We start from the raw sequence: 21,773 nt of genomic DNA, 5'->3' as shown, positions 1-21,773 counted from the left end.
TGTAGGAGAATATCCATATTTCAGGAGATGTATGTTGAAATATCTCCAAGTGTAGTGTCATGATGTATGTAGCTTATATTCAATGGTTCAGGGGAAAATGCAAATATAGAAAAATGTTAATTATCGAACCTTAGTGGTATGCGTATGGGTGTTCATTGTACTTTGCTTTCCACTCTTCTGTGTGCTTGAAACTTTTCATAATAAAAAGTGGTGGAGGGACTTAGGTGATCCTCAAAAAATTAAAGAATTAAATGACTCCCCCACCACCACCATTTCGCACTCCTTTTTGGATTAAAGAAAACAAGTTATAAAGAAAAAAAAAAAGAAAGTTAGGGTAGGAGGATGCTGTCATTGTGAAACGTTTCTGTAAAAGGCAACAATTTAGGGAAATCTGCTGTACAGAGCCCAGACTCCATTATTCCCCCCTATTCAAGACTGAGGTTCTCCCCAGGATCTGCCAGGCTGAAGGGAGCTGACTCTCATTAGGCTGTGCCCCTCCGCAGGGACAACAGTGCCCAAGAATACAATGGAGTGATGCAGTGCAGTGGCAGAGTCCCATTTTCTCAACTGGGACCTCCCTGAAGGGCATCCCTGCTTCAGACTCCCCCTTGGCGTATTCAGAGACTTCTGTTGCAACTGCACTGCAGTTCAACTTGTCCCTCTGCCCATCCCAGCTGCTCTTTCAAACTTCCAGGTGTTGTTCCCAAGAATTACCCCCACTTAAACACCCACATGCAAATCTCCCATGCAGAGGCAGCTTCCTAGGGAACACAACCAACAGCCCTACATAGGACAAAAGGTAAAAGCATTTACTGAACTGAGTACTTCATTTTCATGTGCAAATATGAAAGAAGCACAACATTTTTAATAATTAACGTTGTTTTAATTCCCCAAAATTGTCAAGTAAATTTTGTTTCACACGAAATTTACCTATTTTATTTATGCTTTGCTTTATAAAATTGTGTTTCATTTACATCATTTCCACAACTGTTTTAACTTTTAGATACAATGTCATAATTATTCATCTTTTTGCTTTGTATTTTCCAATAATTTAAATATTCGGGAATACTTATGTTAATATTTACAGCCTGGGGTTTGAGGTTATTTTATCAGATTCTTATTTTTAAAATCGAATGGAATAAGTAATTTTATAAAGTAAAGATTTTGCTCATTGTACTTATGTGTTTTCCATTCATCTCTCTTTGTACTTCTGTCTTGAAATCACTGGTGTACTTTCAAAGAGCAAAAACTGAAGATAGAGCCTCTTCTTGTTCCTCCATAATAGATGCTAGCTTTCTACCTAAGAATTTTCATAAAATACACACAGTTTACCTTTACTTTTCTTTCAGTGACTGAGGCTTTAATGTTTTGTATTTCTGACAAATAGAATTCAAAACAAGCCAAGGCCTGCATCAGGTTGAAACCATTAAAGGCACAATGAAACCTCATAAATTAACCTCAATGGGATTTTGACATTTCAAATTTAATGTTATGTCATAAAGAACTGTTTAACTCTACAGCCTTCCTTTACCATTTTCTTGTCTTATCTGAAAATACACACACTTAATTTGTAAGAAAATTACTGAAGGGTTGGATGTATCTGGAAAAACTTGATATATCTTTTTTTTTTTTTAACATTTTTATTGGAGTATGATTGCTTTACAATGGTGTGTTAGTTTCTGCTTCATAACAAAGTGAATCAGCTATACATTTACACATATCCCCATATCTCTTCCCTCTTGCGTCTCCCTCCCACCCTCCCTATCCCACCCCCCTAGGTGGACACAAAGCACCGAGCTGATCTCCCTGTGCTATGGGGCTGCTTCCCACTAGCTGTTTTACATTTGGTAGTGTATATATGTTCATGCCACTCTCTCACTTCATCCCAGCTTCCCCTTCCCACTCCCTGTGTCCTCAAGTCCATTCTCTATGTCTGTGTCTTTATTCCGGTACAGCCCCTAGGTTCATCAGAACCATTTTTTTAGATTCCATAACTATGTGTTAGCATATGGCATTTGTTTTTCTCTTTCTGACTTACTTCACTCTGTATGACAGACTCTAGGTCCATCCACCTCACTACAAATAACTCAATTTCGTTTCTTTTTATGGCTGAGTAATATTCCATTGTATATATGTGCCACATCTTCTTTATCCATTCATCCGATGATGGACACTTAAGTTGCTTCCATGTCCTGGCTATTGTAAATAGAGCTGCAATGAACATTGTGGTACATGACTCTTTTTGAATTATGGTTTTCTCAGGGTATATGCCCAGTAGTGGGATTGCTGGGTCATATGGTAGCTCTATTTTTAGTTTTTTAAGAAACCTCCGTACTGTTCTCCATAGTGGCTGTATCAATTTACATTTCCACCAACAGTGCAAGAGGGTTCCCTTTTCTCCACACCCTCTCCAGCATTTATTGTTTCTAGATTTTTTGATGATGGCCATTCTGACTGGTGTGAGGTGATACCTCATTGTAGTTTTTTTTTGTTTTGTTTTTTGTTTTTGTCTTTTTGTGTGATACGAGGGTCTCTCACTGTTGTGGCCTCTCCCATTGCAGAGCACAGGCTCCGGACACACAGGCTCAGTGGCCATGGCTCACGGGCCCAGCCGCTCCACGGCATGTGGGATCTTCCCAGACCGGGGCACAAACCTGTGTCCCTTGCATCGGCAAGTGGACTCTCAACCACTGCGCCACCAGGATAGCCCCTCATTGTAGTTTTGACTTGCATTTCTCTAACGATTAGTGATGTTGAGCATCCTTTCATGTGCTTCTTGGCCATCTGTATGTCTTCTCTGGAGAAATGTCTATTTAGGTCTTCTGCCCATTTTTGGATTGGGTTGTTTGTTTTTTTACTATTGAGCTGCATGAGCTGTTTATATATTTTGGAGATTAATCCTTTGTCCGTTGATTCATTTGCAAGTATTTTCTCCCATTCTGAGGGTTGTGTTTTCGTCTTGTTTATGTTTTCCTTTGCTGTGCAAAAGCTGTTAAGTTTCATTAGGTCCCATTTGTTTATTTTTGTTTTTATTTCCATTTCTCTAGGAGGTGGGTCAAAAAAGATCTTGCTGTGATTTATGTCACAGAGTGTTCTGCCTATGTTTTCCTCTAAGAGTTCGATAGTGTCTGGCCTTACATTTAGGTCTTTAATCCATTTTGAGTTTATCTTTGTGTATGGTGTTAGGGAGTGTTCCAATTTCATCCTTTTACATGTAGCTGTCCAGTTTTCCCAGCACCACTTATTGAAGGGGCTGTCTTTTCTTAATTAAGAAAATTCTTGCCTCTTTTATCAAAGATAAGGTGATCATATGTACATGGGTTTATCTCTGGGTTTTCTATCCTGTTCCATTGATCTATATTTCTGTTTCTGTGTCAGTACCATACTCTCTTGATTACTGTAGCTTTGTAGTATAGTCTGAAGTCAAGGAGCCTGATTCCTCCTGCTCCATTTTTCTTTCTCAAGATTGCTTAGGCTATCCGGGGTCTTTTGTGTTTCCATACAAACTGTGAAGTTTTTGTTCTAGTTCTGTGAAAAATGCCATTGGTAGTTTGATATGGATTGCACTGAATCTGTAGATTGCTTTGGGTAGTATAGTCATTTTCACAATATTGATTCTTCCAATCCAAGAACATGGTATATCGCTCCATCTGTTTGTATCATCTTTAATTTCTTTCACCAGTGTTTTATAGTTTGCTGCATACAGGTCTTTCACCTCCTTAGGTAGGTTTATTCCTAGTTATTTTATTCTTTCTGTTGCAATGGTAAATGGGCATGTTTCCTTAGTTTCTCTTTCAGATTTTTCATCATTAGTGTGTAGGAATGCAAGAGATTTCTGCACCTTAATTTTGTATCCTGCTATTTTACCAAATTCATTGATTAGCTCTGGTTGTTTTCTGGTAGCATCTTTAGGATTCTCTATGTACAGTATCATGTCATCTGCAAACTGTGACAGATTTATTTCTTCTTTTCCAATTTGGATTCATTTTATTGCTTTTTCTTCTCTGATTGCTGTGGCTAAAACTTCCAAAACTATGTTGAATAATAGTGGTGACAGTGGGCTACCTTGTCTTGTTCCTGATCTTAGTGGAAATGGAGAAACTTGGTATATCTTTATATCTTATAGGTGACTTCTACTTACCGCACTTAGTCACTAAGAATGTTAGGATAAAACATAGGAAACCTTAAGTCAATATATAGTTTTGTGGAATCGCTGTTATTCCTTTTCTGTTTTCTTCCTTTTCTCCATATCACCAGCCTCAAACTCATCCAAAATACAATGTAGTATCTAACTACATCTGTTAGAAGAAAACAAAACCATATCCAGTTGTCACGGGGAAAGCTTTCTGAAAGCAAAACTTTAAAGAAGGAAAGTTTGAGCACTGAGTGTTCAATTCTCAGTTATGACATAAAGGTCAGGAAGTAGGGTATCACAGCCCAAGAGAAGCTCAGGGCAGGAGACACTCATTTGTCCATACAGATGGCTGCCCTGAAGCCCTGGTGGTAAAATGACCTGATTTGGGATGGAGAGTGAAATGGACATTGAATAGTTATTGCTAAATTAATGAAAGATATCCATCATGACTGAGGGACTCAGAACTTTAAGTACCTCTGAGGATGACAGATAAATTGTCACTATGTCACTGCACCAGAATGGGTCCTCAGATGAGACTTCATTAGACTTGTCATAGGCTTGTTGGTCTGCTGATGTTTCACGGAAGGACACTTGGGGGATTTTGAACATAGCTTAACATTCCCTGACTCTACAGTTCAAGTATGCTATTGAGTAGTACAAAGATTCCATAAAAGGGAATTTATTAAGAGCTTAACTTTCCACCACCCTTAATAGAAGGCACCAAAAATCTGTGTACAGTATACTATAGTGAAACTGCTGTTGAAAGACAAATTACAAAAAAAAGCACAGACTAAGAAAAGGCAGAAAAGGAAAATGAGATATCTAGATCACAGATCTCTCATGGGACGTTTAAGAAATGCTGCTATTAGTATATAGATGACCCTTCTCACAGTAAGAAAGCTGTGCTCTGAGACTGCCAGGCCAAAATAGAGACTTCCAGGTAGCCACAGAGCCCTGGTTTATGCTTCTGTCCTGAAATAATCACTGAGATCATCTCCTCCATTTGCTAAAGTGTCCTGAAATTATACGGTCACCCAAATAGCAAGCTGTACTAGTCTGCTTTTACAGTGAAACATTGCAACGAAATTTGACTGATCATATAATGATAACTGGAAACTTGCAGTTGACTATCCATCAGGAAAACCAGTAATGGGAAGGAAACCTGGTCAAGGAGTATTTCAGAACACGGGGTATTGTCTTCTGTGAAAAATCAGATATCATTAACTGGCTTTCACCTAGTTGACCCAGGAACACTGGCTTTATTAGTCCAAATATTGCTAGAAAGCATGGATTGGATGAAGTTCACTTCCATGCCAACATCACACATATTCCGGTACTGTCAGACACTAATCAAAAAGATAAGTAAACAGATACTGACATAAGCTACTCTTTGGATTGAATAATTACCCAGACATTGGAGTTTTCAGGGTAGAGCTTCCACTCAAGCTGTAGCTGACCTGTTCTACTTTACCCAGAACAGGGCTGGAACGTCCAATGAATTATGGAGACAAAGGGGCCCTGAGCAAGGGTTCTACATGTGCATAAAACTTGTGACTATAATAAATCTGTTGAGAATCAGAACTCCATGCCTGTTGGTCCCAGACCTGCCTCTTCTGGTTTTCCTTGAGTAAAAATAGTATCCACCTTTTTATTTAACATTAGTAAATTAGTGTGTTTTGGTTTTGGTTGTTTGTTTTAGTTTGGCAAAGGCATTACTTGAATTTTTAAAATAGTACATATTCTTTGTCTAGGAAAAAAAGATGCTGCTGTGTCGATATAAAATGTACAGTTGACTAAGTTCGTTTGACTCAGTGGCTGAAACTGTTCTGTAGGAATCAACTGGATATTTATAGCCACGCGTATAGAGGTCACTCTAAATTTATACATTGGTTAGGAAGAAAGTGCTGTGACTGCAAGTTCTGTTTTTGCCACTCAGTGCCAACACAGAATTACATCAGAAAAATAGGAAAGTTGTAATAAAGAAAAGTCATTATACTGTCTCATGGAATGTTTAAACTTTGTAATTCCACTCATCTTAGGGACACTTTCTTCTTGGAAACTATGTTAACAAGACAGCCTGCACATCAGCACAATTTTATGAAAATACACAAGAAAGGCTCATTATACATTTTTCAACACATTTCCTCTAGAGCTCTAGGGTCCTTTCATAGATATTAGTGGAGCCAACGGCTGGGTCTATGTGCACAACTGATGTGACAACTGGGTTCTTGAGCATTCATTCATCTTAACCATTGGAGCGTGGCACTGAAACCATGAAACTGACTGTTGTTTCACTAAATTGACTGTACTTGTTAGGAATGTCAGATAGTTTGTGCATGAGGAAAATTTAAAAATCACGGGCAAGATGGTTCTTAGCAGCTGTACCAATATTTATAGCATTTTTATAATAAAAAATGGGCACAATCAAAATGTCTATTAACATAAAATAGTGAAATAAGTGTGTAAAACATGGTATAATATGCATCAAAAAGCATACAGCCATGAAAATTGATTAGCTATTCATATCTATATGGCTGGACCTCAAAAACTAATGTAGAACAAAAAAAATGCAAGTCACACAAGAATATATGCAGGAATATCCTATTTATAAAGTTAAAAGCAAGGCAACACAAGAGAATTTATTGTTTATAGTTACCTACATACATGATAGATTACAAAGAAAAACAATACAAAGATTGGTTTAATAAAAGCAGGGTAATACTTAACTAGGGGAATGAAAGTCTGGAGGAGCAAGGGAAGATTCAAATGTGTTGTAGTGGTTAATTTTGTAGATGTGGGGATGCACCCACATATACTCTTTTAGGAAACAATAGTAGTTCTCTTAAAATGTGTGCATATGATCTATTTCATAGTAATGACTGACTCATGTCACATCAGTATGTAAATATTTATGGAACGTACCTACTCTCATGTAGCTGTGCATTCCACATTCTGAGTATGTAGAATGTTCAACATGAAAGATGATTCGAAAAGTACTTTTTTTTTTACTTTTTAATACAAAATGTTAAAGGTATTTTATTTTGTGTCATTAAACACTAGAGCACAGATTGTTCCTTCTGTATCTTTTAGTGCTTCAAAATCTTTTAACTTTTAAATTATAGCTCTTGGATAAATTCTTTATTTAGTTTTGAAGGAATCTGTTTCTCTCCAGAGCTATAAGGTCCATCAGAAGTGTAAAGTTTGAAAAGAGTATCTGGGTGAGAAATGCGCCACATTTAACAAGCAAGGAAAGAAAGCATTTCTGATCTTTTAAAGCTGCTGGCATGTTTCCACCTTTCACAGTAAAGGTTGTTTTAGGGGACTTGAAAGATTAAACAACCTGATCCATGGTTGATGTGCTTGTTGTCAGTTCTCAAGGGAGAATTTTATACTTTCTTGTTGGGCTATCAAGCTATCTCCACCATGATTCCAAACTTATTTTAGAAAAAAACAAGTATAAAGTGCAAAACAGCAATAACGTCAGAGAGAACTTCAAGCCAAGATTAAAAAATAAATCTTACAGGTGACAGTTCTAAGCTTCCAGCGGCTCAGGATTTTTCACTCGAATGCCCCAGGGATGGAGATTTATTACCTTCAGAAGTTCCCCCTCCCTCGTGGAAAAGATCCTGGATGGACTCAGGCAAAGTCCATTAAGCAAGCAAACACCCATACACTACAGTCCCGGGGAGACGGCCTGGTGCTGTCTTGGTAAAATCCATCACTAAGCAATGAGTGACATATTAATAGCCATTAAATTAATCTCTTCCTCTGTTGTATATAATGATGTCCTTTGTACAGGCAGTGGGAATAGAATGTTTCTTAAATTTAAAGTGCAACCACCTGGGGATCTTGGTGAAATGCAGATTCTGGTCAGGAAGTCAGGGACAGTGCATCTGCATTTCTAAGAGGCTTCCAGGTAATGCAGATGCTCCTGGTTCATGGACCACACATTGAGTAGCCAGGCTCCAGGCAGAAGAGAAGCCAACAGACAGAAGAAGAACACCCACATGAAACAATAAACTTGGCACATAAAATCTGAAGGAAAGGGTCACTTGGCATTAAGAAAATTCCCTATGGCAAGGTATTAAGGGTGAGAGAGAGAGCAATGACCTGCAATATTGTCTGCACATAGAATCACCCAGAGAGCATCAAGAAACCTGTTGTCCAGGGACCAATTAAATCAGGATTTCTGGGGATGCAGCCAAGCATCAGAATTTTGAAGCTTTCTGGGTGATTGCAATGTGCAGCCATAGTTGAAAACAAGTGCTGAATTTAAAACCAATCTTATTACGTGCACTTTTAAACAAAGCCAACTAGTAGACTTGCATTTTAGACCATAATTTATCATCTTTGTCCACTCAGCATTCCCAATGAATACAACTGAAAGAGAAAAATCATTCTTCGGTAATAATTTTCATTTAACAACATGGGTTAGAAGGCAGGAGCTAGAAAGATAATGATGGTTTGATTGCCGGTGTAGCTCAGTTCCTTTCACTTACCCCCCAAATAATAGGTGTCACCTGAATCAATCTGCCCACGCAGGGAATGAGCCATGGAGGCTGCCTCACCGTCCACCCTCACACTCAGGTGATTCCCTTTTGCAGATAAGGACACAGAATGCCACTGCCCATCATTCAATCCAGCACCTGGAAGTAAACAAAATGGGTTAAGAGATTCCTATAAACCCTACAGATGCCTCTAAACAGAGCAAGTACTTGAAAACAATATACCTACCTTGGACCACCTGCCACAGACCACCTAGAACTCACCTGAACCTCACCCAGGTCATTTAGCTGGCTGGGCAATGGAGAATGCACCACGGAAGACACAAAGAGACAGAGAGAGGCGTAGGGTAGATGTGGGCTTGGCTAGGGGGCTCTAAGTAGGCAATTAGGTGATGTGGTATGCTGGTCACTCTAATCTAGAGGAAAGTGCTACCCACGTCAATAGGAGGAGGGGGTTGTTGAATAAATTTTGTAATTGCAGAGGGTCCTTGCATCTTATCCACCACAGTCATGGACTGGCCTGTCTGGTACTTGTTTATGTAATAACAAAAATTATTATGTTCAGTTAGGAATATTACAGCCTATATGCACACTGCCAAGGGTGTTTTTCACTTTCTCATCACTCAATTTAGTCAGAAATGTGCAAATAGAAAAGAAAAGAAAGAAATCAGAAGGAAAGGGGTAAAGAGGAAACAAGAGTGGATCGCCCAAACATTCTTCCTTGGAAAGTGCAGCATTGGTTTCTTCAAGTCTTAGGGCCTTAATTGAATAAAATTTCCATGAGTGACCCTGAACAATCATAAAATGATAAAATATTTCCAATTACATGGCATCGGACGTATTTCAGTCTCATCTAGTCCATCTAGTTTAAGATGTTGAGAAGTACAGGTATTTTCCAAAAATATAAGTTATAAAAATAAAAACTTTTTCTTACTTTCATATATTGTCATTATCTATAATAATCTGGGTAGACTATTTAGAAAAAAATATACTGGCAGTCTTTAAAAATAATAATTTAAGTATTAATAAAACATGAAAATTCATAGAATATAAAGTTATAAAAGCATTACATTAAAGTATGTGTGTGTGGGTACATATTCAAGCATTATATAAACATGGAAAAGAGTGGCAAGAAATATTCTTAAATATTAACCTTCATTTTTGGATGAGGGAATTGTGTTTTTCATTTTATGTCATTTTTACATTTTCTATTCTTTTTCCAAATTTGATACAGTATATCAAGCTATTATTACATTATTATTTGAAAAAAAAAAGATTATCAGTCCTTTAAAAGCAGCACTGTCTCTTGAATCCGTGAGAAGAAATATCTATATTTTCTTCAAGTGGTGGAGTTGAGAATGGCCAATTAGTTGAATTGTTGACGAGCTACCAACTGTGCATGACTCTCCTACAGACTTACCTGCTACGTCTTCTGTTGAATGAAAAACCTATGCTGTGTCATGCAGATAAATCCATAAGCAGTACTTGTCCCAGTACACTCACCCAGACAATTTGTGTTAGTTTCTACTACGTTATTTTGTGGACACAAACAACCACCAAGTTTCAATGAGTAACAACTAGGGTTTGTTTCTTGCTCTGGCCCTAGGTCAGCTGGGTCTCTGGCCTCTGTGTTCCAGGCGTTTATTCATGCAGGACCAAGGCTAATGCACAGCCCCCATCCCTGTCTCACGACTTAGAGAAAACGGCACTTGGGAGAATCTTGCTATGGCGTTGGCAGCTTCTACTCAGATGTGGCCCAGGCCCCCTCTGCTCACATGTCATTGGCCAAAATAAGTCGCTTGGCCAAGGGCAAGGGATTCTTCCCCTTCACAGGAAGTCACTGCAACTCCCACAGCAGTCCCAAGAGATGCATGTTTCAATTAAGGGGGAAGCGGGGAGGGGAATTGGAATCTTTAGAAATTATGTTGGTCAACAGGGAAGGGGGTCATAAAGAAATACTTTTGCTCACTGAAAAACAACAGTGGGATGACTGCTTGATTTTTTGATGCCATGTGTGAGCATGCTAGTCAGCTGGCATGACTCTAATCTGAGCATCTTCGGGAATGTCCCAATATATTTAATTAATATATTTTACGAATGATAAAGGTACAGACTGTTTACAGCTCTGTAAGTTTAGAAGTCAACCTGTGAGAATTAGAAGTTATGTTAGAGTCCAATGGAGATGTTAGCCACCGCCACCACCACCACCAGCCCCCCCGCCAAATATGGTGGTATTCCTGGGAGAAAGTTAACCAGTCCTATCTAATTTAATATCATATTTTGGTATGTATAGCCCAATTGACCATGTGAATCCCTGTCTCTCAAATGCTCTTCAAACCAGCTTTTTTTTTCCTGCTTGATCTCTCACTAATGACTTTGACGTGGACTCAAGATCCACCTGAATGGGAAATGGTTCTAACATGACACAGAAGGTCAAAGATCCTGTTGTGAAAACAGCTATAACTTTGTTTTTCTCAGAAACATTAGTTATGATACTTCCCAACACTTTCTCACTTTCAGGGAGGGGACAGTTTTAAAGTCACTAGTTACTTCTACCACATGCACATGTACACACAATAAAAATGTTAGACTCTTGCTTTATGTTTTATATTTGTGAAGCCAGAAATATTTTCAAAAACTCAACATTGGTTCATGAAAGATCATGAGAAAAGCCGAGAACTAGAACATGGAGGATTTAGGTTAGACACTTAAAACATATATTATGAAATTGAAATAAAGTTTTGAAAGAAGTTCTGTAATCCTAGAGCTAAAGAGAATGAACAACAATAAAAATCTCTAATTGTTCCTTCCAGTCTTATCATTTGGTGTTTCTCTTAAAGGTTACATAGTATACCTGTCAGTATGATAACTATGTCCACTTAAAATCTGTCATTAAAACCCAGTATTTAGTTTGATTTTGCGAACTATTTCCTCTCTCTCTTTCTCTCTCTCCCCCTCTCTCACCTTCTCGCCCCTCCTTTGTCTCCCTCTCTCCCTCTCTACCTATCTAGCATATGGAGTTATTTCATGGGAGAACTTGCAGAAAGCCCTCAGAATATCTCCTTCAATTTGTAATAGATGCCATTCGCCTATATAATACAAGACTGTTCTTAGAAAAAGTGGTCATTCTAATTTAAAAATAAAATGCAGGCATTTATATTCATTTTCTCCATCTATCCATTATAATTCTCATCCTTTGTTTTTCTTTAGTGTGGGTTCAACTCGGCTCACTTCTGATGAAAGGACAGCCTGTTTCCCAGGCAACACTATTGTCAAAGGTTGGATGGAGACCAGAGAGTAGATTTTGTATTTTTGATTTGTGCTACTATGAAGATGATGCTAATTCTATTACACTCCTCCAGCCCCTCAAAAGGCTTCAATCTGGGGGGATGCCGTGGCTGTGGGACTAGTGTTGAAATATTAATAACCAGAAGTTGTTAATAAACAGTGCTGTGCTAAGAGTTTATATATGTTATATCCCTGTATTCTCACCATAACTCATATTAATGTCATTTTAAAGATGAGGACACTGAGGCTTCAGGAGAAGAAGTGGGCTATATATCAAAGGGGCAGAGGCAGACTTAGAAACATGCATGGGATGGGAATCCTCTCATACACCCCGCTCACTTGCTTAAGCCACGTAATTTATTCTAATAATAGGAGATAATGACCACGGCAGTAGAGACAATTTGGCAAAGGGTGGAATTGTGTCTTTTCTTACATAAAGGGAACTCCATTGGTGAACACGCACACTCATTTTCTCCCTCTTCCTCTGTTGCTCCCACTTTTCCTCTACTTCCACGACCCTTCCCCACCTGGGCTCAGCCATATGAACACACATGCACCAGATTATCCACTCTTGGTACATTTCTCAATCTCTTCAGAACTATCTTGAGGTAACTATTGGGAAAAATTATCTAAAACCTGGAAATACGTTAAAAGATGTCTTTTCAATGTCATTTAATGAAATTTAAGTTTCAATCTGATACATGGGTTGGGTACTTGATACAAGATTTAAAGTGGAAAAACACGGCAGCCTGTTTTATTTTTCAACTATTTCAAATGTATAAAAGATTCCCCTTTATGTGCTACATAAGCAAGCAGCAAGCATCATGAGAAATTTCTCTTTGGTTTGCTTCTGAAAAATAGCACATTACACTGTAAAATCTTAAACATTGGTGCAATAAAATATTTATGTGTCAGTGCCAGCTTACAAAAAATTCAATAGCTAATATATATGTGTGTTGGGAGAAAGGGTGGTGTGTACCCATGTGAAACAACACTAAATAGCTATCTCTTTTAGCTCATACTACATGTAAATTATAAATCTACACAAACCAAGATTAGGCAATTTACTGAACCTGAGCTGACACTATCAACTCAGTTCATTTGCATGCTGACCATCACATATTTTTTATTTATAAAAAGAAGGGAAAATTTAATTTTCATTCCCAGCTTTTTAGTCCAAAACTGATTACCATAGGTCAGGCAAGATACTCCTTTCACATTCAACATTCAGGGAATGACATGTCATGGTCCTGCTTGGGTTTAAATCTTATCACTTTTAAATGCAAAGCAGTCCCCAAAGTTCAAAAATAACATGACTTAGAAGTGAGTCTAGAAATAAACAGGTTCTTCTCAGAAAACTACAGAACATTCACCCAGTAAGAAGAAGCCTTATCAAAAACAAGTAGGTACAAAGGAAGCAGCGGCTCTGATGTAAGAGGGAAAAATAACTTACATTATTTTGAAAATCAATGTGTATATAGGTTTAAAAAGCAGTTCAAAGAAATCTATTTTCTCAAGACTACTTGGGATTAGGCTAATGTCTTCTAGTATTTCAAGTTTACTGCTAGTTACTGACTACAAACATAATTTTTTTTCTTTTTTTAATTTTATTTTTTTATTGAAGTATAGTTGATTTACAATGTTGTGTTAGTTTCAGGTGTAAAGTGATTCAGCCATATATAAATACATATATTCATTTTCAGTTTCTTTTCCCTTACAGGTTATTACAAAATATTGAGTATAGTTCCCTGAGCTATACTGTAGGTCCTTGTTGGTTATCCATTTTATATATAGCAGTGCATATCTGTTAATCCCAAACTCCTAATTTATCCCTCCCTCTCCTCCCCCTTTGGTAACCATAAGTTGATAATCATTTATTTTTAAACTTTTTGATAATTATGCTTTGATGTAGGTAAACTTCTGTCACATTGACTGACACACCAACAGCCTGGAGTTACCTATTTCAAAGGAAAAAAGAATCTAGTTCCCTCTAGTAGGATTATGACTATCTCATGGATTCAGTCATTCATTTACTTTAGAGATCACCAATCTTAGGTTTACATGTAAGAAGGTACAGTCATGTCAAATACCTATACATCATCACAGAGAAGATGTTTATTACCTGCTGTGACGTCCCTTACTGGATGTCCAGGCTGGGAGAGACTCAGCTTGAGTTTTCCATCATTAAGAACAAGGATGAAAGCTCCTGACCTGTGTTGAAACTGACTGGTCAGCAACAGCCCTGCTCTGTTCCACGTTCGAAATTGGAAGATGGCAGACACTCTGTCCTCTCCGGAGGTGCCTGGCAAAGCCAAGTAACTCCTGGAGCTCAGGAAAGTCATGGGGACAGTTTGCGGGTGCGAGCAGGAGAAGGACACATTTCCCTGTGAATACAGTGAAAGAGGCTTTAGGAAGACACAGGACGGATGTTTCCATTTCATTGACAACAGATTTTCCAAAATTTACAGAATTTCTTATCAATGATCCAGCAATCTGGGCCTTTAAAAATTAGGCTTCTCCATGAAACTTAAATCCAGATTTACCTTATAGGTCCCTTTAAGCACTGTTCAGCTGGGCAAACCTATTTCTGAGTCTCTTAGAAATTGTCCATCTTCTCCATTTCTCAGCATTTGCAAAGGAATCCCAAGCCACATCTCTCCCAGGCCTAATGCTGGGTGTGGGATACAAGAGTAGAAGAGACAGTTTTCTTCCCTTGAGGTACTAGATGTTTTTATCCAATGTGAAGGCTAGCACCAAGCATAACATACACCAAGAACTTCCTTGTACTTGCCTTGGTTATGTAAATGAGATTATAAGTGTGTCACGCAGGTAACAGATACATCTTACTCTAGGTAGGAGACGCGCTTTCGTGCGTCTGAAGAAAAGGATATGGCCAGGCTGGTCCTGCCATAGGCAGGCTAGTTTTGTCTCCAAAGCTCTCACAAACCAAGTCACCGAGGGCGATCAGTCAGCCTAAGATCCGACCTGCCTAGCAGGTTGTTTTTATTTTTTATGTAATTCTGTTTTTAAAGACACGTTTAATCCCTAGGATACTTCCATTGCTCCAGGAACAAACTATTTTTTTTTTTTTTTTTTTTTTTTTGGTGGTACGCGGGCCTCTCACTGTCGTGGCCTCTCCTGTCGCGGAGCACAGTTTCCGGACGCTCAGGCTCAGCGGCCATGGCTCACGGGCCTAGCCGCTCCGCGGCATGTGGGATCTTCCCGGACCAGGGCTCAAACCCGTGTCCCCTGCACTGGCAGGCGGATTCTTAACCACTGCGCCACCAGGGAAGCCCTCCAAACTATTTTTAATTATAGTGTCTGGATGGGAAGGACTTAATGTAACTCCAACTAAGCTCTCTACAAAAATTTTCCCTGGGATTAAAAACATTTTCATAAATTTCAGATAGAAGAATAAATCCCCAAACATTGCCCTTTCTCTCCAAAAAATACAATGCAAAGAAAAAGAGTGAGGCAGAACTTAACTTACCAGATAGCAAAGCATACTATGAAGTCACTGTAATCAAGTCACTGTGTTATTACTATAGGAGTAGACATAGCAGTGGGACAGAATAAGGGACCCACAAAAAGATCTGAGAATATATGTAAAGTTAGTATGTAATGAAATTCAACTATGTGGGATAAAGTTTGGGTTAGTTACTAAGTAGTGTAGGAACAAATGGATATCAATAAGGCAGCATATAAAAATTAAATTTTATCATATATCACATAAAGAATAAATTTCAGGGCTTCCCTGGTGGCGCAGTGGTTGAGGGTCCACCTGCCGATGCAGGGGACGCGGGTTCGTGCCCCGGTCTGGGAGGATCCCACGTGCCGTGGAGTGGCTGGGCCTGTGAGCCATGGCGGCTGAGCCTGCGCGTACGGAGCCTGTGCTCCACAGGGGGAGAGGCCACAACAGTGAGAGGCCCGCGTACCACAAAAAAAAAAAAAAAAAAAAAAAAAAAGAATAAATTTCAATCAGACTTAATTTTTAAAAAATTAAAAATAAATAAATAAAACCAATGAAAAATTCTTACAAGAAAATCCATGAGACCATGTACAGGTTATAGAATTTTAGAGACATTCCAAAGCTACAAAGAAATACACTGACCACATACAAATAAAAATATTTATATACTTAACATATTTAATATAAAATTGATAAATCTGAAAAAATATATGGACTATGAATGACAAAGGATTATCTATCAAATATAAAACTCTCTTGTAAATTAACAGAAAGTTAAAAAAATAAAATAAAAAATAGGGAAAACAGTAAGACTGAACAATGATCAGAAAAGCAAATCCAAATGGGCAAGAAACAGGTGAAAAGATTATTTAATTCACCAGTAGTCACATAAACATGAAGTAACAATGAGATATTAGTTCATGTTCCTTGAGCTGGCAAGAGTCTAACAGATGTGGAACATGTGGCTGCCTGAGATGTAATGGAAGGGCTCTATCATACTTTGCTGGTGGGAAGAGTCATGTTTGAAAGGCAATCCAACAACATTTATTAAAATTTAAATCTGTTTCAAACTTTCAACCAAGAAATTCTACTTTCGAAACTTTGTCCCATCAAAATGAAAGCCCCCAGTATCTGAAAACACATGTGTAATTGTGAGCTTATAGTTGTAAAAAAGTAGAGATAAAGCAGATGCCTTGGGTAGGAAATGACTAAATAAATAATGGTACACTTTCATAATGGAAAGTGACATAGAAATTCTAACGTGGAACTATTCCTGATAACTGAAAAGAATTCCTACAAGGTATAGTTGAATTAGAAAATCAAGATGGAGAAAAGCTTACATAAAATGATTTTTTTTAAACAATGCCAAATGTGAAGGCATATAAATTCATAAATACATGTGTGAGTGTGAGTGTACTTATCTATACAGGATTCCTTTATAGATCAGTATAATATTATGGACCAAAGAAGGAAGGACAAATGCTAGCTTAGTGACATCTCAGCTTGATGGAGGGACTAGCCATGAGGAAAGAAGGGAGAAAGAAGGAAGAGGAAACCAATCAAAGAGAAAGACATGGGCTTCCCTGGTGGCGCAGTGGTTAAGAATCCACTTGCCAATGCAGGGGACATGGGTTTGATCCCTGGTCCGGGAAGATCCCACATGCTGTGGAGCAACTAAGCTCATGTGCCACAACTACTAAGCCTGCACTCTAGAGCCCGAAAGCCATGACTACTGAGCTCACGTGCCACAACTACTGAAGCCCACATGCTCCGCAACAAGAGAAGCCACTGCAATGAGAAGCCCGTGCACCGCAACGAAGAGTAGCCCCCACTCTTGGCAACTAGAGAAAGTCTGCATGTAGGAACAAAGATCCAATGCAGCCAAAAGTAAATACATAAATTAATTAAATTTAAAAAAAAAAACACGGCATTAAAAAGCTTTATATGACTGTACTTTAACATCTTTGTGAAAGTATTCATCTGTTTCCATACCTATATAAAAATTAAACCAAACATGAACGAAAAAGTACAGTAGGCTCTCTTTATGCCAGGTTCTGCATCCTCGTATTCAACCAACCAGGAAAATATTTAGAAAAAATATTCCAGAAAGGTCCAAAAGGAAAAACTTGAGTTTGCCCTGTACCAGCAACTATTCACATATCATTTGCATTGTATTTACAACTATTTATACGCCATTTACATTGTATTAGGTACTATAAGTAATCTAGAGTCAATTTAAAGTACATGGGAGGATGTGCCTAGGTTATATGCAAATGCTGTGCTATTTTATACAAGGGACTTGAGCATTCTTGGATTGCTCCAATCGGGGGGTCCTGGAACCAATCCCCCAAGGATACCTGTACATATGATTTGTACCTTCCCTGCCTTCAGAAGAGGGATATTTTAAAGCTGAATCAATCAAAAAAATTACAGCTCCCTTTTCTCTTGAACTTGCATATAGACTTTCTTACCATGATGAGGACCTGTGGTTTGTGTTTCTTGGACAAATCAATGATATCCACCCCATTATAACAGAGATTTTCAAAGCAGCCATGAAAGTTTTTATGTGGGAAAGCCACTGATTTTCTATGTCGAGGAATCCCTCCGAAGCTGATCTTAGAAAGAAAAAAATGACATAAATAATATTGTTTAATGATTTTCTGAGTATCTGCCTAAACATGTATGATTAGCAGGTACAGTGACAATTGTCTCAAATCTATTTGGCATTATTTTACCTTATCATGTTAATTTCAAATAAAGCTTCATATGCAGATTTACCAAAGTTTTATTTATTACATTTAGATAAATAAGTTAAATATCCTTCTTACAATTTGCTGCTCATATGGCTCTGTTATTTTTGTTGGTGAAGAATGCTGCATCTTTATGTCCATGGTCAATCTTGATTTGTGTGACAATGCAGCCTACTGTGATGATATTCTACTTTATAAACCAGCCTGTAGGATCCTGGTCTTTGCCATAACTCTGATAGGTTAGAATAATAAAGCCACTGATAACATCTTTCAAAACCAGAATCTCCAGCTGGTCTTTGCTGCTGAGGACACTCATACCAAATGAATGTTGAAATCTGGCTTGCTGAGAGATGCACTGAGCAGAACTGGCAGAACAAATGCTGCATTTCAGTGTAGGTTAGACACACATAGGCAACATGCTGCAAATATTGTTAGGCCTTTAAAAATCCCAAGAAACAGTATTCTGAGTTGTGTGCATTTGGCTTTCTTGTCACTTAAAAAATCAGGTTGGAATATACGGTGATTACTTCTCCAAGTTATCCTAGGTAGCTATTCCTGTTTAGGATTGCCCTAAAACACAGAAATCTCCAAGGTAATATTCCCAGCCAAACACCAGATGGAATACAGAAGAACAGTGCAAACAATTGCATTTAAAAATGTTCCTTGTTTTATTGGTAGCTCTTCAGGTATAGATTTCCTAAACTTAATGACTATTTACTCTCATGTGAAGACTAATATCTGTAAGGGATAAAATGTCTCAATAGCTCAAGCATGCGTCTCCCCCTGTGCAATTATCACCCATAGGGAATATTTTACCAGAATTCTGAATTACTAGGAAAGGGAATTTCTCTATGTAGCAGTATTTTCTCTGGAAGTTTACTTTGCATTTAAGTGATAAAATCTGTAATACTTAAAAAGTCATTTTCACACCTTATAATCAAGATCCACATAGCTGGACTCTCCCTTTGCCCGAAAATGATGAGTGTGCGTGTCCACGGTGAAGTTGACATCAGTATCGAGGAGCTCAATGAGGACAGAATGCCAGTGCTGGTCGTCCAGCAGGCTGCCCAGCATGAGGGCATCAGGGGAGGGCAGGTTAGCATCTCCTGAAAAGAGAGGAAGGGTAAAGGCACTGTTCCATCCAGTTCAATACCAAGATTTCTACAATATTTTGAAGTTCAGCACTTCTCACAACAGTTACACGTTCCTGACATAATTTTATCCCATGAACTGGTCAGCTGCTTTTATCTTAGTCCCAAATACAATCTTCTTTTGATCTTGAGTAACATATTCTATCTTACTTGTTTTATTATTATTAGGCACTGAATTTTCATTTTTCTTGAAAATATTTTCTTCCTAGGACCTCATTCATAAGACTACTTCAAAAATTTATGATAAGCCACTCTTGTCTTTATCATATTATCAGGTTATTTATTGAGCATCTGCTACTGATCTTATACAATTATCAAGCTATAAAACTTTTTACGTAAAGGGGTACTCAAGATACACACATGTTGCTCTAAGTATAGCTCAGCTGTAGGTGACCATGCTTCCATTTGCCTGGACTGTTCTGGTCTTCAGAGTAATTATTTATAGGGTCTGCTTTCTTTCTTAAAAGTTTTTTTTTTTTTTTTTTTTTTTTTAATTTAAAGAAAAGCAGACTGCCACATGCAGTGCCTCATTTGGATGTGTCTGGAGTCTTGGAAGCTTGACTACCCTATGTTCTCTTACAAATGGATCTTGAGAGCTTGTTTGGAGGTTCTAGCAGGAGAGCACAGCTACTTGTATAGCCTTGACTGAAGAACAGTCCTTCTCTATCGGGGAAGGTCGTCCTCTTTGACCGAGCCCACAGCTTTGGGAGGGATGCACATGGAGCAGTGAGGGTGGAAGCGGACACCTGCCTAGACAGCCAGATCAGCCGAATCAACCCTGGCAATCAATGGGGTGACAGGTGTCACAGCCAGATCGTCCTCACATCCAAAAGTATTCTGGTTTTAAATTAATTACTTAACTGTGAAAAAATTCATTATAAAAAGATACTTTTGTCTAAATAGTATTTCCAAAAACACCACCTTGTAGTTTTTTACCTGAATTAAGGAATAAGATGAGTTTTCCTTTAACTAACTCCAGGGTGATATGTTTACCATTTGGTCCTTCTCTGTGGAGTAGAATCCCATTGTTCTCTCTGGTTTTAAATTTCAAAGAAATAACTTCTTTTGTTGGATTCATGGATTTCTGATTAAATGTGTACAGCAAGGAACTTTTCCCATCAAAATGAACCATCTCAGATCCTACAGTGGAAGACATTAAAAAGTGGTCTAAGTATAATATGTTCTTATTAGTGCATTGAAATGTGTAAGTCAACATACACATACACATACATAGCATATCTCTGGTTTGTTTAATGCAGGGGGAAAAATCTCTACTGCTAATTTTCTCTTGATACTGGTAGTTGATATATCTAAACTCCACTCTTAACCTTTTCTGACATTGTCCCCAAAATGTATCATCTAGAAATACTCTCATTGAATAATTCTAATTGCTCCTGTCTTTTATTGGCCTATTTTCATCCTGTAAATAATAAAGATCAGGAAAAAAGCTGAAGTCCATGTCCCTTGAATAAAGTCTCCTTGCATGTTTAACAATCATTCAACATTTCTGTTTTTCTGAAAAGTTATAATAGTTCTCACACACTGGTAAGAGGTAAAATACCAGTGTCACTCAATGTAAATGGCTTAATTGTTTCTGAACAAGCAGCTTTGACTTTTAACAATTTCCACATAAGCAGTCACTTTGATATACTTTTGTCTATCCATGAAAGACACATGTAAAGACACCAGACATACTAAATACTACCGTAAACTCATATTAAAATGTCTTCAGTTAACAGGATGTATTTTTCTCCCAACATTTAGGCCCAGTGACAGCACAAAAGGGCACACCTATTTTGTGTTGTACCTTAAGCATACTATGAAAATTGTTCCACTGTAGCAGGCCATTGCTACACTGCTGCCATGTTCTCTCGACTTTCTGACAGTGTCCTATCTTTCCAACTACCAAGGTTACTTGCAGTCAGTTTATATTAAGTAGTTATATTTTATCATTAGTATAAAAAAGACAGTGAAACCAACTGAAGACAGAACAAGATACACACAAAGTCATTTCTATTACCCAGAAAAATGTCATATTTTTCCTATTTCACAACTAAAAAGAAAAGACATAATTGTCCTTTAATTAATAATACATTTGTGTCATAAAGGTCTAAGAGAAAGCCAATAAAATATGAAGCTGACGTCTTTCAAGCCAATGATAGGATGTTGTTTATTTAATTTCACAAAAAGTTGTGACTAATGTATACTTGGACCTGCATTTTATTGAGATTAACTAAAATATTTCCAGAAAACTCTTGATGTTCACAACTTAGAAGAATCATCCATTTTATGCAGCTACCTTTTGAAAATTCAGAAGTTTGATTCACATACATAGTGTAAAATATATAAACACTGCACTCTGTCTATAAGTTGTGTAAGCAAATAATTATTCTTCATTGCATAATTAAATAAACATGCCTGATAAAAACATAACTCTGACAAATTCAAATGATGTCCCTTAGAGTATTAGATGAC

General features: G+C 37.8%; 1 protein-coding gene across 4 annotated transcripts in view; it reads right to left on the bottom strand.

Moving 5' to 3' along the window:
- Window positions 1–21,773, bottom strand: part of LOC116755474 (contactin-associated protein-like 3) — a 155,617-nt gene that overhangs the window by 65,599 nt on the left and 68,245 nt on the right. For 3 of the 4 annotated variants that reach the window (XM_032634987.1, XM_032634988.1, XM_032634990.1), the window contains exons 4-8: window positions 20,235–20,438; window positions 19,078–19,253; window positions 17,869–18,012; window positions 14,051–14,312; window positions 8,635–8,781 (exon numbers count right to left, since the gene is read on the bottom strand). In XM_032634987.1, coding sequence (XP_032490878.1) covers window positions 8,635–8,781; window positions 14,051–14,312; window positions 17,869–18,012; window positions 19,078–19,253; window positions 20,235–20,438 — 933 coding nt within the window. The remainder of the gene's footprint in view (window positions 1–8,634; window positions 8,782–14,050; window positions 14,313–17,868; window positions 18,013–19,077; window positions 19,254–20,234; window positions 20,439–21,773) is intronic. The other variant, XM_032634989.1, reaches the window with a different exon arrangement.

This window comes from Phocoena sinus, chromosome 6, assembly GCF_008692025.1.
Source record: "Phocoena sinus isolate mPhoSin1 chromosome 6, mPhoSin1.pri, whole genome shotgun sequence".
NCBI classification, from domain to species: Eukaryota; Metazoa; Chordata; class Mammalia; order Artiodactyla; family Phocoenidae; genus Phocoena; species Phocoena sinus.
This window is presented reverse-complemented; position numbering and strand designations above follow the sequence as displayed.